General features: G+C 42.7%; 1 protein-coding gene across 1 annotated transcript in view; it reads right to left on the bottom strand.

Annotated features, from left to right (window-relative positions):
- Nucleotides 1-26,250, bottom strand: part of fbln2 (fibulin 2) — a 217,955-nt gene that overhangs the window by 4,468 nt on the left and 187,237 nt on the right. Inside the window, exons 14-19 of the mRNA XM_080182283.1 lie at nucleotides 24,693-24,836; nucleotides 23,896-24,024; nucleotides 18,706-18,831; nucleotides 14,598-14,717; nucleotides 9,271-9,399; nucleotides 384-507 (exon numbers count right to left, since the gene is read on the bottom strand). Of these exons, the coding sequence (XP_080038409.1) occupies nucleotides 384-507; nucleotides 9,271-9,399; nucleotides 14,598-14,717; nucleotides 18,706-18,831; nucleotides 23,896-24,024; nucleotides 24,693-24,836 (772 nt within the window). The remainder of the gene's footprint in view (nucleotides 1-383; nucleotides 508-9,270; nucleotides 9,400-14,597; nucleotides 14,718-18,705; nucleotides 18,832-23,895; nucleotides 24,025-24,692; nucleotides 24,837-26,250) is intronic.

Below are 26,250 nucleotides of genomic sequence, written 5' to 3'. Positions count from 1 at the left end.
CCAATCTTTCTTTATCACTTAAATATTCCATCCCAGGCAGCATCATGGTGAACATCCTCTGCACCCCCTCCAGTGCAATCATATCCAGTGCAATACACAGAAGTCTATCCTCATAATTGTAACACTTTGGGCGGATTTTTCCCATCCTGCCCGCCGTGGGAATTGTAGTAGGCGGGACACGTACATACATGTTGGCCTCGGGCAGGATTTCCTGGCTTTGGAGGCGAGCATGGCTGGAAAATCCCATACTTTTAGTGCTGTGCATGACTACAGTTCTTCCCCTGTCTACACCAATTATAGAAGTAACAAATAATGAATCTTATTATCCAGAAATATCCAGCAAAACCCTTTTGCTTCATGACTGGAACCAGTTGAGCACTTACATATCAGACACTTTTCTGTAGTTTGGTGGGCAGTCCACGTTTGGGCATCTGAATCCACCCTGGATGTTGAAGCAGGTTTCAGTTGATGTGCAGTTGTGTGTTCCTATAGCACATTCATCAATATCTGCGGGGAATTGCATACAATCGTTAGGTTCAATAGCTTACTGTGAAAGTACAACATGGATACTGAAACTATCACGTGATCAGATGACAAGAATGTGCAAGGTAAGACCTTGCTGCTGAACTTGCATAAGAATAGATGAAAGAGGAGCAGGAAATAAGCCCTTCAAGCCAGCTCCGCTTTTCAATGAAACCATGGCTGATCTTCAATCTCAATTTTCTCTTCCTGCACTGTCCCATAAGAAATAGGTGCACGAGAAGAAATAAAACCTCTTGATCCTGCTCCACCATTCAATTCCATCTCAGCCGACCATTGGCTTGAACTTCACTTTCCTGCCTGCTCGCCTTCATAGAATCCCTACAGTGCAGAAGAGGTCCTTTGCCCCTTTGACTATGCACTGACACTTCTAAAGAGCAGTCTACCTAGGCCCTATCCCCTGCCCTAACCTCACGTATTGATCATGGCCAACCTACCTAATCTGCACATTTTAGACACTAAGGGGCAATTTAGCATAGCCAGTCCGCACATCAGTTGGAGGAAACTGGAGTGCTTGGAGGAAACTCATGCAGACATGGGCAGAATGTGTCAACTCCGCAGGCAAAGGCTGGAACAGAACCTGGGTCCCTGGCGCTGTGAGGTAGCAGTGCTAACCATTCTGCCACTGTGCCACCCATCCATATTTCTTGATTCCCTAAGACATTAAAAAAAATTTCTGGCTCAGCCTTAGCTAATCTTCACAACCTGCCAAGCCAGGGAATTATAAATATTCACCACTCTGCGAATGAAGAAATTTCTACTCATCTCAGTGTTAACTGATTGATTCCTTATCCCTAGTCTGCGTATCGATGTTCTAGATTCCCTGGCTAGATAAACACCTCTCCGTGTCTACCCTGTCAATTCTGTTCAGAACTTGCCACTGTCCAAAGGGACTGCAGTTACACCAGCATTGACACTGAAATACTGAAAAGATATTTGGACTAGTAGCTGGCTAACAGCCACTGTAATGACTCATTATCTGGATTCCTAATTTAGGGCTGTGATTATTACTATACTTGATATTTATTGCTTTGTAAAATGCTGAGGAACTCCACAAAACCCAATGGGTTAATTTTAATATCGGGGAGTGGGGGGGGGGAGCAGGAGCATGAGGGGAAAGGAAGTAGAGATGTAGAATATTTCAGCTGCAGGTCCCTTACCCTTTTTCTGACCTTCATTGAACCCTACAGGCAGTTTTCTCAACCTATTTGAGGGTGAGTGAGGAAAAACATTTTTACTAGCGCAGTAGCTGTTGGGTCCTCCTGAGGTATATTGAAATGAAAATGCACCTCAAAAGGTTGCTGAAAGAGTAGGAAGAATTAATCATGGGAAAATAGAGACGATTCTCAAAGCCTTCCTGCAGTTGCTGCTGTGAGAGATGAGGGTGAAGATGGTACACTTTTCCAGAAAGTGGAGGAGAGTTTTCAAACGTGACATACAACAAGCAGAGGTTGTAAACTTCAAAAGTTTAACCCTCAGCATCTGGATTCACTGCAGAGAACATTCCAATGATCTTGGCACTGCTGCCTCACGGCGCCAGGAACCTGGGTTCGATTCCTGGGTTGGGTCACTGCATGTGTGGAATCTGCACATTCTCCCCATGTCTGCATGGGTTTCCTCCAGGTGCTGCAGTTTCATCCAACAGTCTGACGGACTTGCTGGTTAGATGCATTGGCCATGCTAAATTCTCCCTCAGTGTACCCGAACAGGCCCCGGAGTGTGGCGACTAGGGGATTTTCACAGCAACTTGTTTGCAGTGTTAATATAAACCTACTTGTGACTAATAAATAAACTTAAACTTAAAAAAAATTAGCAAGTCTTTGATAATCTTCCTCTCAGAAATTATATTTATTCATTCAAATGTATTTATCCATCCAAAGAATGTGGCAATCACTGAAAATGCTGGCATTTATTCTCAAATGTTTTTGAGATGGTGCTGATGGGATATCTTTCTGTGTGGTAACTGTACTCCTACAATGTTTTTCAGTAAGGAGTTCTATGATTTTGACCCAGTGACGATGAAGGAATGACAGATTTTCAAGACAGGATGTTGTGTGACCAAGAGGGGAACTTGCAAATGGTGACAATCCCACCAGACAAAACAAAAAATCAGAATCCTGGAGAGGCACTACTCCTTTCAAATGGAACATGAGGTGATGTTGCCTCTTCCAGTATTCTGATTTATTCCTATGCCTACATCACTTCCATTACAAAGGTACATTATTGTACCCCTCATTCTTGGGCCAAATGCATGTTCAAGGTAGCTATGTGCAGCGTCTCTTCTCCAAAGGAAACCTTTGCAGAATCAGCATCTTCCCTCAATACTCCTTCCTCACTTCACATTCCCAATTAAGACCTCCCTAACTTGCTTGCATCTTGCTGCTAATCGTACTTTCCAATGCAAGTGGAAATCTCATACATTATTTGCATGAGACACTTAGGCCCTGATAGGGGATTGAAGGGCACTACGATGACACAGTGGTTAGCACTGCTGCCTCACAGTGCCAGGGACCCAGTTTCAATTCCAGTCTCAGATCACTGTGTGGAGTATGCACATTCTCTCTGCATCTGCATGGGTTTCCTTTGGGTGTTCCAGTTTCCTTCCACACTCCAAAGATGTGCTAGTCAGATTGATTGGCCATGCAAAATTGCCCCTTAGTTTCAGGGGGGCTAGCAGGGTAAATATGTGAGGTTGAGGGGATAGGGACTGGGTGAGATTGTTGTCAGTGCAGGTTCAATGGGCCAAACAGCCTTTTTTTGCACTGTCAGGATTCTATGCTTCTAAGTGGAAGACAAGCAAGAAACTCCCATGATTTTGTTAGCACGAGACATAAGCAATTTTTACTCTTGGGTCTCATTTGAATGCGGTTGATGTGCTGCCTTACTAATCATTGGGGAAATTCATCACAGGATTTCCTATTGGGTCTCCTAAAGCCCATTTAAAGTCGGTGGTTCATTGGTTGACTTGTTTAGTGAATGAAAATTCAGGCAGTCGTTTAACATAGAGTACTGTGGATGTCCAATCATGACCAGGCCCCATTCATATAAGCTTTCCCAGCAAGAACAACACTACAAAATGTCAACCAGTCAACCGGCTAATGTAATAATCTTCCTTCATTGTGATACCTCATGAAATGTTTTGTAACAGCAATAGAACAGCTCACTGTGCTGACTGCTTCTTTATGTACACAATAAGGATAATAAAGCAGAATCTATGCTTTTGCAAGCCATACTGGGGATCTTTAATCATAAACTGCATTCCAAATAATGCATTTTAATGGCAATCCCACAAACAATGTCAAATACTAATTATTTTCCCTTCTTGAATAACAGGACTTCAAGAATGTCTTTCTAATCGATGGAAATCAGCCCGGACCTCAGGAGCTATTGAATTTATGGGCCAGTGGTTCACAAATATCAATCCCCATTTCATTTAGCACTCTTAAATAGAAATTTCTATTTATATTAAATCCCTTAATATTAATGAAAAAGAATTCTGCTATTCCAGCCGTTGAAGCAATTTTAGTTGCACATCTATCCCTGTACGACCAGCAATGAATCGCCACCTTCAGCAGTGAAAAGCAGTGCAAAGTATCTTTTCGCTCATCAGCCATATCTAATCTGCCTTGAAAAACTCCCTCAGATTCTAATTGTCTTCTGACATTTAGCAAAGAAAGCCTTAGCTACTGCAATGGGAGCATTGTGCTCTTTTTAATTAACATTCCTAATACTGGCATTAGTTGATTTCAGCTCTTTTTTGTGATACCTGTCACTAATCCTACAACAATTAAACCTCTTTATTTAGTTATTTAGACACAGTTTTACCGTCGACCCTCCTTTCTAACCTCAGGGATATATCAGGGATATTGGTCAATTAACAATAATGTGAATACACTCTATCTCCCAAAATCCAGTTACGTCCTAACAGCACATTAATGAAGTAACTTCATTAAACTCCTGCGTCATATATAATTGCTAAGTGTTCACATTTTGAACGGACACCTCACTTCTCCATTCACTAGAACAGCTCAATGGCTAGCATCTCTTTGCTGATTCCTGCTCTGCACACCCACCCTGCCCACCCACCTTCCCTCCCCACTTCCCCACCCCACTTCCCAACCCTGTCACCCACATTCCCACACCCTCTTCCCTCCCCAACCCACCTCCCATCCCTTCCCTTCCCCTCTTGCTCCCCCTTACATCCTTCTCCCTCACAACCCAAATCCCACAGAAGCTGCACATTTTGAAGCAGCTGTCAGTAAAGGATTCAAGGCACACATGAAGCAGGTATAGTGAAACATGGAACAAATTCCTACAAAAATCTGCCTGCAAACAAGTGATCGCAGGATACAATTCATTATAAATTATCCCAAAGCATATAAAAGGGTGGCACAGTGGTTAGCACTGTTGCCTCACAGCACCAGAGATCCGGGTTCAATTCTCGACTAGCTGTGTGGAGTTTGCACATTCTCCCCGTGTCTACGTGAGTTTCCTCTGGGTGCTCCGGCTTCCTCCCACAATCCAAACATGGATTGGCCATGCTAAATTGCCCCTTAGTGTCAGGGGGACTAGTTAGGGTAAATGCATGGGGTTATGGGGATAGGTCCTGGGTGAGATTGTGGTAGGTGCAGACTCGATGGCCGAACAGCCTTCTTCTGCGTTGTAGGGATTCTATGACAGCGGAATCTCAAAGCACAGACAATTCAGTCATCTTGGCTACCAACTTGTTAGCCTTAGTGGAAGGAATGATGCATGTATACCCTTCATCTAATACAAATATCGGCTTAAGGCTGACTTCATCACCAGGACATAATTTACCAGGAGTCATAATTGCATAGAAAGTTTTATTTATGTCCTTTCTCACAAAGCTGTACATCTGCTCAGTACAAATCCCCACTGCAACTCAAACACTGCATATATACAGACAAGGTGAAAATGATCATATCCTCTCACATAGAGTGTTACCTCACTGATTGTGCCAGAATAGTTTTAAAAGTATGAAGCACAAATTATGCATTTATTAATTTTATGTATGTGGTGGGCTAATCTGGTTGAGGATTGAGGCAGCGAGCTGGAACTGCATAGGGGGACTCAGGTTATTTTAGAAATTTGAAGAGTACTCAAGTCTACCAACCTGGAATCACCATAACTTGTGTTTTGATCAATCTGTCTGCAAGGAACTTGAGTTGTAATATTTTCTTAGATGAAGCAGATACGAAGTGAAGAACAACCACAAGGGAGGTTATAGAGAAGGGAACAGCAACAACAGTCTTAACGCATATAGAATAAAATAGAATCCCTTCAGTGCAAAAGGAGGCCATTTGGCCCATCAAGTCTGTATTGACCACAATCCCACCCAGGTCCTATTCCATGCATTTACCCTAGCTAGTCCCCTTGACACTAAGAGGCGATTTAGCATGGCCAATGCATCTATCTCACACATCTTTGGAGGAAACTGGAGGACCCAGAGATAACCTACACAGACACAGGGAGAACGTGCAAACTCCACGCAGACAGTGATCCAAGCTGGGAATCGAACCCCCGTCCCTGGTGCTGTGAGGCCACCATGCTGCCCAAGTGTTCATAATAATAATGCAACAGACACCAGCCAGTCCACTATGTATCCCTGTGCTATTCAGATGATCAATCATATTACTTGACTGAATTATCATAGAATCATAGAAACCGCTACAGTGCAGAAAGAGGCCATTCAGCCCATCAAGTCTGCACCGACCACAATCCCAACCAAGCCCGACTCCCTTATCCCTACATATTTACCTGCTAATCCCGCTAACCTATGCATCTCAGGGCACTAAGGGGCAATTTTAGCATGGCCAATCAGCCTAACCCGCACATCTTTGGACTGTGGGAAGAAACCGGAGCACCAGGAGGAAACCCACGCAGACACGAGGAGAATGTGCAAACTCCACACAGACAGAGACCCAAACCAGGAATCGAACCCAGGTCCCTAGAGCTGTGAAGCAGCAGTGCTAACCACTGTGCTACCATGCTGCCCCATTAAAATAATTTATTTTAATCATATGGGGTGCAATGGTCACTGCCACCACACCTCCCCCCACCAGCTAAAAAGTAATGGAGGGAGCTAGTCAAGGGAATGAATGGTCATTTAATGATTGGTGAGTGAGTGGCGAACATTAACAACAAGCTGTACCCCACTACATAAAACTGCTGCTTTCAAAAGTCTGTGGCCAATAGATTTCAGATATGTAGAATTTTCACCTCTTCAATAGCTTTAGTTGTTTTCTACATTAGCCAAGTAATCACCTGTGTAAAAGGCACAATGTTAGCTAAACAGATATTAACTAATTTCTTTAGATTTTGTAATGCCAATTTCACAACTGTGTCTCCAAGCTGTTTGGAATCAATCCCCATGTCTTATGTGAAAATGGTTACCACATTAATCCATTTTCCTATCTGGTGCTCAAAAAGTCTACTACATCTTTACAGTGTCAGCGAATCCCAGAACTTATCTCACACGCTGTTGGGTTGGTTTGCAAATTTCTTATCAATAGACATCAGAGTTGCACGTTCCTGTTCCATTTTTTAATTATTTGAGACATCCTGGTTTCAAATAGCAATCAGGGAAGATTGATCAATAAATAGTTTTAAATTCTGTTGATTGTATGAGCACAGATAGCGGGCACAGGAGAGACACATAATAATCTTCAAAAGGCTGTAAATTCACCAAAAATGAGACAAAAGTCTAAAGATGTGCAGGTTAGGTGGATTGGCCATGCTAAATTGTCATTAGTGTCCTAGGATATATGGGTTAGGGGGGATTAGTGAGGTAAATGCATGGGGTTATGGGGATAGGGCCGGGGTAGGATGCTCTGTTGGAGGGTCGGTGCAGATTTGATGGGCCAAATGGCCTCCTTTTGCACAGTAGGGATTCTATGATTCCATGTCCTCATCAAAATCCACCCCACCTCTTACTCAGCAAATAGACACTGCAGTGCTAGAATTAATTTGCCCTTCAAAAATGTACAACTCCACCTTTTGGGATGATTATACTTCTATCTACATTTTTTTTTGCCTACACAATATAAATGAGGGTTCACTACGCATAACTACAGTTCCACTCATGCCAAGTGCATGCCCCACTGCACTCCCTTTTATAACTAATACTACTCACAAGTCATAGAGTTTCAGTTTTCACAAAGGCTGAACTATGGAATATAATCCCAAAAGACCAATAGAAGCCCTGAAATCCAATCTAATAAGAGGGAATTTCTCTGATTCAGTTATATTGAAGTAGAGGCCTTTATTACGGACTATCTTTCACACACGAAATATTTTATGAGTTGTCGGAGTTTTGTAGGCTCTATCAGCTTGTCTGCGATTTATACATTTGGTTTGCAGCTTCATATGGGAAAAAAATAGTCATCCTCAGAGCAGGAAGTAACTTAGTTTCTCGCAACATGAATTTGTTTTACGTATGGAGTCTGACAACACATGAAGGTTAGATATATTTTCAGAAGTGTTGCTAAGCAATAAATTTAATCAATTGTTCTCTCTGGTACTTTTGTTAACATGTTAGCTCAGAAAGATGTGACTTGCATTTATCGAGTATCTCTTCAGGATGTCTCTAAATTTCTTTATAAGCTATGTAAGCAAATCAAAGAACCCAATGGCAGAGTTAGGGCTGCAGTCAATTTTGATGTGTGATCAGTCAACAAGAAGACTAATATTGGCAGAGGGCAGAGTTAAATTTACAACTGTTCTATTTGTATTCCATCTACGGTGTGGGTAGTATTATGGTCTGGCCAGGAACTTGTGAAACTCAGCAAATGAGCAGGCGGTGGTGTAATGGTTTTAAAACAAAGAACAAAGAAAAATACAGCGCAGGAACAGGCCCTTCAGCCCTCCAAGCCTGTGCTGGTCATGATGTCCTAACTAAAAAAAAGAACCTTTGTCCTGAGGTGCAGTCTCAGGCCAAGGGACCAGTCATTTAGAACTGAAAGGAGGAGAACTTCCTTATCATAGAATCCCTACAGCACAGAAGGAGGCCATTTGGCCCATCAAGTCTTGCACCGACTACTATCCCACTCAGGCCCTATCCCCACAACCCCACATATTTACCCTGTAAATCTCCATGACACTAGGGTCAATTTAGCATGTCCAATCAATCTAACCCGCACATCTTTGGACCATGGGAGGAAACGGAAGCACCCAGAGGAAATCCTCTGACATGGGGAGAACATGCAAACTCCACACAGACAGTGACCCGAGGCCAAAATTGAACCCGGGTCCCTGGCACTATGAGGCAGCAGTGCTAACTACTGTGTTCACTCAGAGAGTGCTGAATCATTGGAATTCTCATCCCAGGGGCTTGTGGCTGCTTCATTGTTGAATGCAATTAAGGCTGGGATAGATCAATTTTTGGTCTCTCTGGGAATTAACAGATATGGGGACCGGGCAGGAAATGGAGTTAAAGACCAAGATCAGCCAAGATTGTATTGAATGGGGGAGCAAACTCAAAGCCGTGTAGTATACTTCTGCTCCTGGTTTCTAGGAGGAATTAAAACCACCCTAGCATGTTTTGTAAAAGAAAGGAACATGGAAATTGGATACTTAACTGCATCACCAGAAATCCCATTTCTAACAGTTATACATTTATTCTGATATGAATTGTACAATGTAAATAATGTTCCAAAAGAACATTAAGGGGGTATGTCTGAGAAATTAGAAATCATTGAGGAAGAGTCCTACCTCTACACGTTCTTCCATTTGGCGACATCGTATAACCAACCTCAGGACAAGCACAGTTATAACTGCCAGGGACGTTCACACAGCGGAATGTACAGAGTGTGCCTCCACTTTGTGCACATTCATCAATGTCTGAAAAGAAATATTTCTTTAGCAAATACAACAAATGAGTCAAAGGCATTCTACACATGGATGGTAACACTATCTAAAATCATCATTACATATTCAAATCAAATATGCACACAGCATTATTGCATAATTCAATTTTAAGAAACCCCACCAACTTCTTTACTTTCTCAGGAGACTAAGGAAATTTGGCACGCCCGCTACAATTCTTACCAATTTTTACAGATGTTGCTTATGGACCCACAGGAAGGTCCCTCATACAAAGTCACCTCAGTATTGATCGAAGGACCTGGCATTGGAAGGTATGGGTGCAAAACTGAAAGTTGCCCCATGCCTTTGCTGCTGTCTCATTTCTCACAACTCTCTTGCTGTGACCTCCCCCCACCTTCCTGCCATCTCTAACCTCTAACGTGCCTGGATTCCTCTTTGACACCAGGCCTTAGGTGAGTGTCTTACAGTAAACAATCCCCAGCTCCCCAGTAACAAGTCTCACAACACCAGGTTAAAGTCCAACAGGTTTATCTGGTATCACAAGCTTTCGTTGCTCCTTCATCAGGTGAGTAACAGGAGAGCTGCCTTGGCAGGTGTGACTATCACCCCAGAGTCCTTGATCCTGAGGGAATGCCCGCTTCTGGCCTCTCAAGAGCCCAAATGGCACAAAAAGATGCAACAAGGGAGTCTCGCCAGCTCTCCTGCTGCCAGCTGAGAATCCCATTACCTGCGCAAGATTCCACCCATTATTTTTCATTGAAATGATTAGTTAAGCACTGAAAGATAATTTTCTTCTGTCCGAGATACCACTCCCACTGTAACTTAGATTCCAGATTGTTTAGTTTGCATTTTTAAGTAGTCTCTTATCTGCCGAACATTTCTAGTCCTTGAAATATATTCAGTGTTTATTTGTAAATGGACAATATTAGTCATCTTCACTAGAACAAATCCAGAACAAACAGGTCAAAACCATCAGCCTTAATGTATTGTTAATATCTACTGTAAACCAAAAAATCAATAATTACTGATTTAATTTTCTGTTGGCTTATGACTTCCATTTAATGAAAATACACATTACAAATAATGATTACAGAATAGTGTATCCATTTTCTATCATTGGAAATCAAATAAGCACTTCAATATTGTATTGCAAAGTAAAATCAGTCCATTTAGACACCAGTATTAATATTAGAAAACTAATTTATCAAGTACAGTAGACAACTACAGCAGCAGATTGTCACTGGAAAACAATAGACCTGAAATTACAGTCACACGAAAGGTAACTGGTCTCCACAATGAATTTAGTTTGTGAGTCTTGATTAGGGCCAATTGTGTTCATTTCTCCAAGAAGGGCTACCAAAAGGAAAAAAAGAAGAGAAGTGTTTTCTTTCTGAGGGGAAAAATACTGGATTGTGTGCCCCCCAAGATAAAGGATATGAAGTTGGGGGAATAGAATATTGTTCCAACCTCCCATCTATTGGCTCCATCTACCTGCCTCAGGAAAGCAGCCAGCATAACCGAGGACCCCACGCACCCCATACTTACTCTCTTCTACCTTCTTCCATCAGGCAAATGATACAAAAGTCTGCAAGCAAGTACCAACCGACTCAAGAACAGCTACTTCCCTGCTGCCATCAGACTTTTGAACGATCCCTATCCCATATTAAACTGATCTTTCTCCTCACACTATCGGTAACGGCAACACTATATTTTGCACTCTATCCTTTCCTTCTCCCCTATGCACTCGATGAATATTATGCTTTGTCTGTGTAGCCTGCAAGAAACAATACTCTGTATCCCAATACATGTGACAATAATAAATCAATTCAATTCATTCAATTCAATTTATATAATCAATGGTAGCATTAAAAACTTCCCTGTCCAGTGCTATGAGGATTGGAAGCAAAGTCAAGCAAACCCTGTAATACCCAAATAACATTGTTTCTGTTAAAAGAAGAACCTTGTACTGTGCCAGCATTTTGATTTGCTTGGCAAGTTTAGGTTAAACCCAGAAGGCCATTATGGAAAGAAGTTGCCACCTTATTGAAGAGGGACATGTTATTGTCAAGAAGGCAATGCTTGTGTTTTTGCAGAAAATGGAAAGAAGATGCAGTCAAAAAATATTCAGCAATATAACCAATCTGGACATTTGAATAAATACCATTATCTAGAGTATCAATATATGATTAGCGCAACTAGTGGGCTGAAGGGCCTGTTTGTGCTGTAGTTTTCTATGTTCTATGTCCTACTCCCTATGAAAGACTAACTGTGTATTCTGGGCCAATTGGTCATGAGAGAAAGAAGTTTTTAATTGTCACCCAAAAGGGATTGGCAAGGACAAATTTTGATGTGGTGGAAGCCATCACCAAAAGGTGGTTTGAAAGGAAGCATCAACTGAGGCTCAACAAATGGGGCAGCACGGTGGCACAGTAGTTAGCGCTGCTGCCTCATAGTGCTAAGTTCCTGGGTTCAATTCCGGCCTCGGGTCACTGTCTGTATGGAGTCTGCACATTCTCCCCGTGTCTGCGAGGGTTTTTTCCAGGTGCTCCAGTTTCCTCCCACAATCCAAAGATGCGTGAGTTAGGCTGATTGGCCATGCTAAATTGACCTTAGTGTCAGGAGATTAGCAGGGTAAATATGTGGGGTTACGGGAATAGGGCCTGGATGGGATTGTGGTCGGTGCCTACTCAGTGGAATGAATGGCCTCCTGCTGCAATGTAGGGATTCTTTGATTCTAAGTAGGCAAGCATCACCACACTTACCACATGGTAATACAGCTGGCTTCCTGAACCTGAGTCTAACATGGCAACAGAGGTCAGAGCAATGTATAGTAGCAGATTTTATGGTACTTTATTGAGTGACCAATATTTGCTGCTGATAGTCATGAACTATTAAAGTCAACTTCTCAAGGTATAATGACTTTAACGAAGCCCACGAGGAGGACCGCTTGGAGTACGAGCTCCCTGATTGAGATAATGATTGACTGCACGCAGAGAGTCTCACCTATGTATATTTTGAGGATTGTCAGGGTTACTGACATTCCAGATTCTGACTTTGTACCTGAAACTGCTTAGGAGTGGAGGTACATTTGTAAATAAAGGGAATCTGTTGAAGAGACGCTGGTCTCTGAGGAGGTATTTCGCAAGTCAAAACTTTGAAAGATATTTAATTAGCAAATACTATGAATCCACTGAAGGGGATCTTTGTATTGCACAGAGCGTACTCTTGGCTGCAAACCAACAGATTGTGACTGAGGAAGTTAAGAAACTTTTTGATAGAAAATAATGTGGTACATTGAACTACAAGTCTGTACTAGCCACAGGCAATAGTGGAGTGAAAATGCTGAACAGAATCTCTGAGAAGTCAATTTAGCATGGCCAATCAACCTGACCCACACAGCTTTGGGCTGTGGGAGGAAACCCATGCTGATATGGGGAGAATGTGCAGATCCCACACACACTGTGTCCCAAGAAGAGATGACTGGGAGCAGAAAATGGAACACTGCACAAGCAGCAATGGACATGGCTGTTGTGTATGAACTTGCCAAATCCATGCTGTAATGCCACCTCTCTGAGCCTTCATATAACGCTGAATGAGGTCAACACGAGCAATCGAGTCAAGGTGATCAAACAACTGAAAGTGAAAGTGTTGAAATCAGGCAGTGAATTTCAAACCCCAACTTTACACTGTGGTGATCTGAAAGAGAGGCCACAACACATTCACCGACTAAGGTAGTGTTTATGGCTGGCGAGACAGGTAGATAATCAGGGAGAGAGAGACCCAAGCAGGAATGTGCTGAATGGAGGAAAGGCAACCACCAAATGAAAATCACATAGGGAGACCACAGGCGAGTTGCTAGGAAGGATTTCACATTGGAAGGAAAACCATTGCAGCATGTTAGTTCCCTTACTGCTTCAAAAGAAGGGAGGCATATTGAATATTTAATATTTGTCCTTGCGCATCAGTCACTGAAAGTAAGCAGGCAGCTACAGCAAGCAGTAAAAAAGGCAAATGGTATGTTGGCTTCATAGCAAGAGGATTTGAGTAAAAGAATAGGGATGTTTTATTGCAATTGTAGTTTGTGAGGCCACACCTGGAGTATCGTGCGCAATTTATCTGAGGAAGGTCATTCTTTTGATAGAAGGATTACAGCAAAGGTTTATTGGACTGATTCCTGGGATGGCAGGTCTGTCATATGAGGAAAGACTAAGCCAGTTAGGATTATATTCATTGGAGTTTAGAAGATTGAGGGGGGATCTCATAGAAACTTCTAACAAGGTTGGACAGGGTAGTTCAGAAAGAATGTTCCCAATGGTGGGGGAATCCAGAATTAAGGGGTCATAATTTGAAGATAAGGGGTAAACCTTTCAGGACTTAGGTGAGGAGAAATATCTTCACTCAGAGGATGGTGAATGTGTGGAATTGACTATCACAGCAAGTAGTTGAGGCCAAAACATTGTCTAATTTCTTCTTGAAATCAGACAAAGCTCTTAGGGTTAAAGGGATGAAGGATGTGGAGGGCTGGGGGCAGGGGGGGGGTGTCAGGATACTGAATTTGATGAACAGCCATGATCGTAATGAATAGCAGAGTAGGCTCAAAGGGACAAATGGCCGCCTGCTTCTGGTTCCTACGTTTCTACGAAATTCTCTGGAAGAAAGTGAAGGTGAAATAAAGGGATTTTTTACTTTTTTTGTGTCATGCGGTGGCAATGTACATGTTGAAGCTGTGAAGTAACTGTTTAATATGGAGTGTCCAACCATTCTGACAATGTGAACACTCTAAGGTGATGTATCAACCTGTTAATTTAACCTAGGTTGGCACCTATAAAGGGAGATGAAAGGTCTGTATTCCAACAGATTGTGCCAAACAACATCTTTTCCCTTGTTGCATCCAGATTAATTCAATGCCTTCACACAACTCTCAAGAGCAATGCAGGGAAGAACTCTCTCTCAGCCAATAACCTCCTTCACATATTACTTGAAATAAACCAATACTCATACATTTCTCTAGAGGAGAAGCTGAAATGTCACTTAATATTATCATCCAGCTGTTTCTCTTATTCGAAAATAAATGCAGCTGCAATTTACGACATCTTGTTCTGAGCATTAGGGCGAAAATGTTATAATCACTTTACAGCCTTAATTAGCCACAGAGCAGCAATACATGAAAAGATTATTGACTAATGCTTTATTCTTGCTCTGTTTCTCCTTACCCTCACAGGAATGTCCATCAAGTTCAACGAGTTGGTAGCCTTGTCTGCAATAACACTGGTAGGAGCCATAAATATTTGCACATTCCTGTCCACATAGATTGTTCTCACACTCATTTATATCTGCAAAGAAATATGCAATGAGATAAAATTGCTGAATAATACTTATTGTTTTGTTATTCTTTAAATATCGTTTCATGTTGGGATCAGTGGGACATGAGCCAGCATTCACTGATCTTGTTTGCCCCTCCACTACTGCCAGCAAGAATGGAGAATTTGGCACTTAGCCAAAACTCCATTCACTGCAGCAGGACTGGAGAATCCCAGTCACAGCAAGGTCGGAGAATCCCGGCAAAAATAAGCTAGCTTAGCAGTAACCTATGAAGGTTATTGCATCAAATTTCACTGAAATAAAAATAACCTGACAACTTTTTCTAGGTAAGATTGCTATTAAGGATTTTATAAATGTAATTTCAGCATCTGAAATGAACACAGACATTTTAATTCTGTTGCAGCAAACAAATCTGCCATGGTGGCAGCGTGGGCATAATAACTGGCATCAATGTCCCTAGATTAGGAAGAAGAAAACAGTTCATTGTCCCTGCCCTGGATCACTTACTGAAAACGCACAAGCCTGAACTTCAGCTGAGAACAGGATTTGGTTTAGCTCTGCGCGGTCGACTAGCTACTGACAATAATCATCACGGTCCATGAATGCCAAGTTACTGGAGTATCTGGCAGGGGTGCAACTCCTGGGAACAACTTCATGAGTTTCAATGACTTCATGTGAAGAAGGAAGGGAAAATTTTGGAAAATAGCAAGGAAACAGATTCCACATTCTTGACATAAATAAAGCACTATGGTATCCAACATCAACAATGATTTGCATTCATGTAGACCTCCTGACACAGAGAAAGTTCCTACATGTAGAGTTCCTTCCTTAAAGACTCCTGTGCTTCTTTAGGCCACACAAGAATATTTTGGCTTTCCCGCTGCTCACCTGATCATGGCCTTGCCCACCTTCCTCCCCAGAATCCATACTGCCCTTGCCGTGAACTACCTGTGAGTTCCCTGGGGGAATGGCAGGGAGCATATAAACAGGGCCCAGAGGCAAGAATCTCCAGGGTCTTGTGTGCAGATGCACCACCGCCCACTGGTGCCACATCTATTCTCATCCCCATTTCAAGCATGAAGAAAGCATAGGTTTGGGGTGGGCTTCCTGAGGAGTGGAATGATGATCATTTAAGTGATTGATGTTGTTGTCTTTATCCAACCCCACATGTCATCACTTCACATTCTTTTATCCAACAAGTGCAGTGTATAACTGTGAGGTGGAGTTGGGCATCTTCAGCATACGTGGGGAGGTGATGGCCTAGTAGTATTATCATCAAACTATTAATCCAGAAACTCAGCTAATGTTCTGGGGACCCGGGTTCGATACCTGCCACAGCTGTTGGTGGAATTTGAATTCAATAAAAAATATCTGGAATTAAGAATCTACTGACGACCATGAAACCATTGTTGATTGTCAGAAAAGCTCATCTGGTTCACTAATGTCCTTTAGGAAGGAAATCTGTCATCCTTACCTGGTCTGGCGTATATGCGATGCAGTGTGGTTGACTCTTAATTGCCCTTCAAGGGCAACTAAGGATGGGCAATAAATGCTGGTCAGCCAGCGACAACCATATCCCACAAATGAACAAAAAAAAACTAACAAGGAAATAATGGGGAGCATGAGGGCACCACAGAGCTACAACTGGTTTTGAACACAAGGGAGTTTGTGAGCTGCTGGCGTTTTGAGCCAGCAAGTGAGGTAATGAAATGTTGGAATGAGTCATGAAGAAAGGGAGTTGCAAGTTGTTACTGCTCTTCAAGATGAACTTGAGAGTAAAGTTTAAAACTTATTTCTTAGTGTCACAGATAGGCTTACATTAACACTGCAAAACCCCCTAGTCGCCACACTCCGGCACCTATTCGGGTACACTGAAGGAGAATTTAGCAAGGCCAATTAAGTGAAGGGGAACCAGTGAGTAGGGCCAGTAAGAGTCAGAGAAAGAGTCTCTGGTGTGGCAGGGTGTGGTTGCTAATCAAAGAGGGTCTGGTGGACTGAAGTGCATTTGTTTCAATGCGAGAGGTGTAACAGGTAAGGCAGATGAATGATGCTGTTGCTATTACAGAGACTTGGTTAAGAGAAGGATAGGATTGATGGCTTAACGTTCCAGAATACTGATGTTTCAGGGAGGATAGAGGGGATAAAAGGGGTGGGGGAGTTGCACGACTGGTTAAGGAGAATATCACAGCTGTACTGTGGGATGACATATCGGAGAGTTCATACAGCGAGACAATATGGGTAGGGCTCAGGAATAGGAAAGGTGTAGTCACAATGTTGGGGGTTTACTATAGGCGGCCCACAGTCAGCTGGAGATAGAGAAACAGGTATGTAGACAGATTTTGGCAAGGTGTAGAAGTAACATGTGGGAGATTTTAACTTCCCCTATATTGACTGGCACTCATTTAGTGCTAGTGGTGTGGATGGGACAGAGTTTGTAAGGACTATCCAGGGACGGCAGCTTGAAACAGTATGCAGATAGTCCAACTCGGAAAGGGGCCATAGTGGACCTGGTATTAGGGAATGAGCCCAGCCAGGTGGTCGATGTTTCAATAGGGGAGCAGTTTGGGAACACTGACCACAATTCAGTAAGCTTTAAGGAACTGATGGATAAAGATAAGTGTAGTCCTCAAGTGAAGGTGCTAAATTGGGGGGGAAGGCTAATTACAACAATATTAGGCACAAACTGAAGAATGTAGATTGGGGGCAGATGTTTGAGGGCAAATCAACATCTGGCATGTGGGAGGCTTTCAAGTGTAAGTTGATAGGGATTCAGGACCAGCACATTCCTGTAAAAATGAAGGATAAGTAAGGAAAGTTTTGGGAACCTTGGATAATGAGAGACATTGTGAACCTAGTCAAAGAGGAAAAGGGAGCATTTGTCAAAGCTAGGAGGCTGGGAACTCACAAAACAAGTGTGGAATACAAGGAAAGTAGAAAGAAACTTAAGCAAGGAGTAAGGAGGGCTAAAAGCGGTCACCAGAAGTCAGTGGGGTTCTTGAGAAACATTAAGGTAGGCAAGTCCCCAGGGCCTGATGGGATATACCCCAGAATACTGAGACAAGCAACGGAGGAAATGCTGGGGCCTTGATGTGGAAGATTGGGCAGCATCACAAAGATGAACCCATCCAATGGGGTGAGGTTTCCCATCCCACCCACCATGTGAATCCTAGCAGGCACAGGACAGACCACAGAAAGGTCTGATTTCCTCGGACTGGATTTTCCGGTTTTGAGTGTTAGTTGAAGATTGTCCAGCAAAATGGTACAATAAGTACAGCACAGCGGCACAATGGTTAGCACTGCTACCTCACAGCGCCAGGGACCGAGGTTCAATTCCGGCCTCAGGTCACTGTCTGTGTGGAGTTTGCACATTCTCCCTGTGTCTGCGTGGGTTTCCTCCAGGTTCCCCGGTTTCCTCTAACAGTCCAAAGATGTGCAGGTTAGGTGGATTGGTTGTGCTAAATTTACCCTAGTGTCAAGGGAATTAGCAGGGTAAATGTATGGGGTTACGGGAATAGGACCTGTGTGGGATTGTGGATAGTACAGACCCGATGGGCCAAATGGCCTCTTTCTGCACTGTAGGGATTCTATGAAGCAAAAAAAAAAGTAAAATATAAAAGCAAATTACTGTGGATGCTGGAATCTGAAACCAAAAGAAAAAATGCTGGAAAATCTCAGCAGATCTGGCAGCATTTGTAAGGCGAGAAAAGAGCTGACATTTTAAGTCCAGACGACCCTCAGCTTTGACAAAGGATCGTCTGGACTTGAAACGTCAGCTCTTTTCTCGCCTTACAGATGCCACCAGACCTGCTGAGATTTTCCAGCATTTTCTCTTCTGGAAAGTGACCAGAGGCAACTTTAAACTAGGCATTGCACTTTTCACAAGAATAAATTTTTGAACTATTGTACAGTGCAATTACTCAGTATGTTGATGACGTGTCCGCTGGCTAATATTTTCACTTCTTTTACTTTTACCATTGGTCAACACGCTGATTGAAATACCTTCGCAGTTCTTGCCATCAGGAGTCAGTCTGAATCCAGTGCTGCAGGTACAGTAATAGGACCCAGGGGTATTCTCACAAGTATGTGCACACAGCCGACCAGGATAACGCCAACATTCATTAACGTCTGCCAGAAGCAAGCAAGATTCAATGACAGGGTAAAAATGAGATAGCGCAAAAGCAGGAATTAACCAATCCCGCTCAATAATGGTGCCTCTCATTATTCATCTCGAGCTCCAGCATCCAATTCTCTCGGAAATTTGAATCTATCTGGCTTCAGTGAAGTTAGCGATGTAAGGATATGTCCGCGTGCCCTATGAGGTACATTATGCATTTTGGTTGTTACATGGATACTCATAAAAAATATCAATCAAGAGGCTAGGAGAACAGACATTCTTTGGGTAAAAGCAAATTTGATAGCTATCAATAATGTATCACTTTCTCTGCCACTCTGCATTGCAGTAAACTCATTTTCGAATCAGACTTAGCACTGTGTGCGCTACTGGTTTCACTTACTGGAGTAATCTTCAGTAGGAAAGTAATTTCTCTGTAAATGTCAAGTAAGAAAGTGTGGGACGGTTCACCAAAAATTGGGAAAAACATCAGATTGTTAACCCTGATGTGATATTAATCATCACTTTTACACTGTCCACCGTTAAGTCCACACTCATCAAAATCGCCATGTTCATAATGCATTTTACATAAAAATGACTGTTCATAGTTGAGTAATTTTGCACTTCAATAGAAGGAGAAATTACTTAACACTTCAGGAGAATTATTTCATTTATCATGACTACCATGTCATGTAAATAGGATGGCGTATAAGTGGCAAAGAATTACACAGTTGAATGATGTGTACGGGTGAATATTAATCCAAACTACCCTGACTAAGTGACACAAATCAGTGCATTAGGGAAATCACAGCTTTCTTTTCATACTTACTCTTGTGCTTTCTTTTCATACTTACTCTTTGGATTGTTGGTTTGAAAAGATTTTTTTATAATAATTGAAGATTTTCAGATATTTTGGAGTGGATCATTCACTAAGCAGGGTGTAATGGATATCATTAGCAGCACCACAGCACAGTGGTTAGCGCTGCTGCCTCTCAGCGTCAGGGACCCAGGTTCAATTCCCGTCTTGGGTCACTGTCTGTGTGGAGTTTGCACATTCTCCTCGTGTCTGAGTGGGTTTCATCTTGGTGCTCTGGTTTCCTCCCACAGTCCAAAGATGTGCTGGTTAGGTGGATTGGCTGTGCTAAAATTACCACTTAGTGTCAGGGGATTAGCAGGGTAAATACGTGGAGTTATGGGGATAGGGCCTGAGTAGGATGTTGTTGGTGCAGACTCGATGGGTCAAATGGTCTCCTGCACTATAGCGATTCTATGGTTAGCATTCTTTCATAGAAATTCAGGAAAAATTAGGAAAAGGCCATTCGGCCCATCTTGCCTGTGTAAGTGCTAGTTCTACATTTGTTCTCTGTTCCAATGATACACATAGATACAAACTTTTGTTATTGACTTATTTCAACTGAACCCGTTGGATGATGGGCAATGATTAGAATCATAGAATCCCTATAGTGCAGAAGCAGGCCATTTGGCCCATTGAGTCTGTACTGCCCCTCCAAAACAGCAATGCACGTCTATAGCACATTAACACTGAATCATCGTGGAAATGGTTTTTGACAAGATTTTTGCATAGTGACACCAGACTTCTTTTATAAGTAGTTTTCTGAGGAAAGTACAGCAAAGCTCCTGGAACCTGATCCATCTAGTGTCAACACTGACATCATTGAATGCATTCAAGAGGCAGCTAGATGCAGCACTTGGGGCGAATGTGATCAAAGGTTAAGGGAGGGGGGAAAGCAGGATTAGGCTGTTGAGTTGGATGATCAACCGTGATCATAATGAATGGTGGAGCAGGCTTGAAGGGCTGAATGGCTTCCTCCTGCTCCTGTCTTCTGTGTTCCTATGTTTGTCCAGGTAGGTAATAGACCCAGGCCATTATATGTAACATTTGGCCATATAGTTACAGTTGAATAGTTTCCATTAAACACAACAGCCTGCCTGACAGACTGGTGCCAGGCAAAGCATCGTTGCAATGTCAGGGAATTGTTGGTATTATTGGATGCTGGTCTGCATTAATTAATATTTGTGCAATAATCTTTGAAATAAATAATGCAAAGTTCCATTCATTGAAAGCGTTCTCACAACAATGGGCCAAGGCAGAATTGCTTTCAGAATTACTTAGCCAGCTGTTCACAGCTGGTGCCAGCTCTTTGGTATTTTTCTTTTGTACAATGAAAAAGTAGCAACCACCATGGGTGATAAAAACTGAACAGGGGCAATCCAGCCCGCTACTCATTTACCTCATCTTCTCATTGATAACACTGGGGACAAATGCTGCAAAATCATACAAAGCTGCAGTCAACAGAGCAGAATTCGGGACTGTTTCTCACATTGCTAGAGATTGACAACCATCCCTCTGCCATAAAGTCAGAGTTTCTCTCCTTCTCTGCAGTGCTGCGAGCTGCACTGGGTGAGATGTGGTCAATACAGACTTGATGGGCCGATTGGCCTCCTTCTGTAATGTAGGGATTCTGTTCTATAAACACTGTGTGGTAGGAGCAGGTTTTAGCTCCATAATTGCACCCATCTCCTTCCGTTATAGCTGCACGCACACACCTGATCATCTCTAAAGATGCCAAATGTCAGACTGGTCACCTGTTGAGTAAGAAATCACATCTGTATCTTGGAGGAAGGGATTGTTGATGGCAAAGTAGGGGGCAGGTGTCAGGTGAAGATTAGTCATTTCTACTTTGCTTATTGGACTTTACATTAATTGACCGCGTGCCATACCTTAAAAAGTCTAGACATCTCAAGAGACCAAGGTCCAAGTTAAAACCTCTAAAGCTAATGGATGGCCAGAAATGTCCTTCCAAGTGGGGTATACAATGAGGAAGGAGAGACTGGGTGAGGCATGGACATGACTGAGCAGTCAGCAGTTAGACACATGGAAGATGCTCTGAAGAAGTCACACAGACTCGAAACAATAACTCTTTTTCTCTCTGATGTGGAGATGCAGGCGTTGGATTGGAGTGGACACAGTAAGAAGTCTCACAACAGCAGGTTAAAGTCCAACAGGTTTGTTTGGAATCACAAACTTTCAAAGCACTGCTCCTTCATCAGGTCATCAGCCTTCACTCGCTTGATGAAGAAGCAATGCTCCAAAAGCTCATGATTCCAAATAAACCTGTTGAACTCTAACCTGCTGTTGTGGGACTTCTTCTTTTTATCTCTGCTAGACCTGCTGAGTTTTACCAGCATTTTCTTACACAGAAAGTGCTGCTGGCTGCAGTAGAGAGGTCATGATGGAATTGTATAGAACTTTGGTGAGGTCCCAGCTGGAGTACTGTGTGCAGTGCTGGTCACCACGTTATAGAAGGATGTGAGCACACTGAAAGGAGTGCAGAGGAGATCCACCAAGATGTTGCCTGGGATGGAACATTTAAGTTATGAATAGAGGTTGGAATTGCTTGGGTTGTTTTCCCTGGAGCAGAGAAGACTGAGGTGACCTGATTGAGGTGATCAAGATGATGAGGGGCATGGACAGAGTGGATAGGGAGCAGCTCTGTTCCCCTTAGTTAAAGGATCAGTTACAAGGGGACACAAGTTAAAAGTGAGGAGTGGGAGATTTAGGGGGGATTTGAGGAAAAAACTTTTTATCCAGAGGGTGGTGACAGTCTGGAATGCTCTGCCTGGGAGGGTGGTGGAGGCGGGATGCCTCACATCCTTTAAAAAGGACCTGGATGAGTACTTGGCATGCCATAACATTCAAAGTTATGGGCCAAGTGCTGGCAGATGTGATCAGATGGGCAGGTCAGGGCCTTTCATGCACCGGTGCAGGCTCGATGGGCCGAAGGGCCTCTTCTGCACTGTAGTATTCTGTGATTTTTCAGACAAAAACCAGAGGGGGGGGGGTAGTAATTTTTCCATCAAAAGTAGAATCTGTATCCTAGCAAAGAAGAAAGCCCTGCATTTATATAGCACCTTCCATAGGATATCCCAAAGTGCTTTGTAGCAATCAAGCAATTTTGAAGTGTGGACATAGTTGTAATGTAGCAAACACAGCTGCCAATTTGCGCCGACAAATTCCAACGTGATAATGATAAGATAATCTGTTTCCGTGGTGTTGATTGAGAAATAAATATTGGCTAGGACGCCAGGGATAATTCCCCAGAATGATTAACGCGCTGCATAAGTCAAGTGGAAATAACAGAAAATAGCACACATTGTGTCACAATGCTATTATTTCCTCAATTATGTGTACATCTGTCAGAAATGATGACAGAAATTTAAGTAATTGACCACCACAAGTTACCCCAATTACGGACCCAAAAATCATTCTTCCATGTCCCGGGACAATGTTGATATTAGAGAATTAATCTGATGTATCGGAATGGTGCCAATGATTGTTTTCTGGGCACTGTTATGACTAAGCCACAGACATCATGGTGAAAGGTTTCATTGTGCGCAGACTGGCACAGGACCCAAATGGTCAAACGCTCAGCCCTGCTGCTTTTTAAAGAATTCACCCTGCCTCATAATACAACAGTATTTGGGCGGCATGGTGGCACAGTGGTTAGCACTGCATCCTCATAGCGCCAGGGACCCGGGTTTGAGAGTTTGATTCACTCTCTGTGTGGAGTTTGCATGTTCTCCCTGCGTCTGCGTGGGTTTACTCCGGTTTCCTCTCACAGTCCAAACGGGTGCAGGTTAGGTGGATTGGCCATGCTAAATTGCCCTTTTAGTGTCAGGGGGGTTAGCTAAGGTAAATGTATGGATGGGATTGCGGTTGGTACAGACTCAATGGACCAAATGGCCTCCTTCTGCACTGTAGGATTCTAGTATCGGGACTCAGACATAGAGACTGCCAGAAGAGATCTGTAAGACTTCCCCCCTGCCTTGAGAAATATTTTCTGAAAATTCTGACTCCGCAACATAGGCCTTAGACCACAGGCCTGCCAAAATTCCCACAATGGGGGAAATTTGATTAGCATTCAGATTTGCAACTATTAACACTGGCTTGAAACACATGCACTGTGTTCATGGAGACCTGCATTAGTGTTGCATGTTCTCATGATCTGTACATTTTCTGGAGTAATCCGGAATATTAATACAAATGTTGTACATACCAATGCATGTTCTGCTGTGGGAGTTGTACTGATAACCACTCTTGCAATCGCAGCGATAGTTTCCAGGTATGTTCTGACAGACTTGTCCTTCGCCACATCGATGCACCCCACTCTGACACTCATCAACATCTGAAGAAACAGAGATTCATAGGGTTCACTACAGTGAAAACATTAATTGCCCCAATCAGATCTTTAAATTGTACCGTGTGTTAAAGGATTCATTAAGATTCAGCGACTGAAAAGGTTTTCTTTAAAAAATATACTTTGAAATTGTGACATGAGAATTGGGGCGTCATGGTGGCTCAGTGGTTAGCATTGCTGCCTATAGCGCCAGGGACCCAGGTTCAATTCCAGCCTCAGATCACCATCTGTGTGGAGTTTGCACATTCACCCCATGTCTGCATGGATTTCTTCTGGGTGCTCCGGTTTCCTCCCACACTGCAAAGACATACAGGTTAGGTCGATTGGCCATGCCAAATTGTCCCTTAGTGTCAGAGGATTAGCAGGATAAATATTGGGGTTACGGGTAAGAGGGCCTGGGTGGGATTGTGCCCGATGGGCTGAATGGCCTCTTCCTGCATTGTCGGGATTCTATGATTTTAAGTGGGCAAGCATCACTGCGGGTTACCGAATGGTTGCATAGCTGGTTTCCTGAACCTAACAATAGTGGCAGAGAACAGAGCAAGATGTAATGGCAGGTTTTATGGGCTATATAGCACTCAATAGGCAAAATGACCTCCTTCTGCACTGTAGGGATTCTACGATTCTAATTGCAGTGTGCTGTGCAACATACTTACCAATACAACGAGTACCGTCAGGGCTGGCGTGATAACCCCTTCCACAAGAGACGCTAGTTCTTTGGCAACTGTAAGATCCTACAGTGTTAATACAATTAAATCCAGGTTTGCAAGGATGAGCTAATGTGGTACATTCATTAATGTCTGTAAGAGAAATTAATAACAACAGTTAATAATCTTTTGTCTAAAATATTCATATGTGTGAATCAATTCATTAACCCTTCAATTGTTCAGCAACGTGTTGAGCAGTAGCCCTCATTAGATGTTACATGTTGTCGGTAGATATACCAGCACGCACCTTGTAATAAACAGATTTTATCACATCTTTCTCTTTCTATTGTTTTAGCAACTTGGTTTTTCTCCTGATCAATTCCAGACTGCAAGTGGGTTGCACGTTCATTTGTTTCTCCCTGATTTTTGGTTCTTTGGCTAAACATTCTATTTTGATATCAATGCTTGAGTCATAATTTCACAATTATGCAGCAACACTTAGAGACCTTAGTGACGCAGTGGTGTTGTCGCTGGACTACTAATCCAGAGACCCAGGGTAATGTTGGGGTTCAAAGCATCCAGTTTGTCAGTAGAATCCCACTTGGAGTGAAACATCGTATTGTAACATTAATGCCAAAAATAGCAAATAGTTGGGGGTTTAGTCTGACTTCAGAATATACCTTGGGGTTTCTGATCCGCACCCTAAGAGCGGCAAAATTCTATTTCAATCTCAGTGATTACTCTTAGACAAAGGGTCATCTGGACTCGAAACATCAGCTCTTTTCTCTCCTTGTAGATGTTGCCAGACCTGCTGAGATTTTCCAGCATTTTCTCTTTTAGTCAACGATTGAAGTTTATTTATTAATCACAAGTAAGGCTTACATTAACACTGCAATGAAGCTACAATGAAATTCCCCTAGTTGCCCCACTACAGTGCCCGTTCAGGTCAATGCACCAAACCAGCACATCATTCAGACTGTGGGACGAAACCCACATGGTACTTGCAAACTCCACACAGACAGTGACCCAAGACAGGAATTGAACCAGGGTCCCTGGTGCTGTGAGGCAGCAATGCTAACCACTGTGCTACCGTGCCACCCTTGGCTTTCGCTGCCATTAGTGCTGAAACATTTGGCTTGATTTTTAGTCAAGCCAAATCACTGATGGCAAAAAAAATAGTAGGATAGGTATGTTGCAGTATCCCTGCATGACTGCAATATTGTCCAGGCTGAGGATAGCCATATCTGTTCAAAATATTCTTTCCTCTAAATTAACACTTCCATGAAGGGAAATGCTCTTTTCTGCAGGAATACAGGTTTGTGTTTCTTTGGTAAACTGAAATAATGCCTTAAGCCTGCTTCAAGTGGACTAGAAGGCGTTAATGGTAACCCAGTAGAATTGCTTTCATTTATAATAGGGATATTTAACTTTGGGCTATTTTAGTTTTTCTTTCGGAAAATGTTGAGATTTACTCATTCTATCTGAACCTTCAGGTCATCAAAGCTTACATTTCGTGAACAGCTTTAATGACAAAACAATAATGTAGCTTCAGTAAGAAATATTCACC

The sequence above is a fragment of the Carcharhinus amblyrhynchos genome, chromosome 3 (genome assembly GCF_965287045.1).
Source record: "Carcharhinus amblyrhynchos chromosome 3, sCarAmb.v2.hapA, whole genome shotgun sequence".
NCBI lineage: Eukaryota > Metazoa > Chordata > Chondrichthyes > Carcharhiniformes > Carcharhinidae > Carcharhinus > Carcharhinus amblyrhynchos.
The sequence above is the reverse complement of the archived record's forward strand: the minus strand, read 5'-3'. Positions and strand labels throughout refer to the sequence as shown.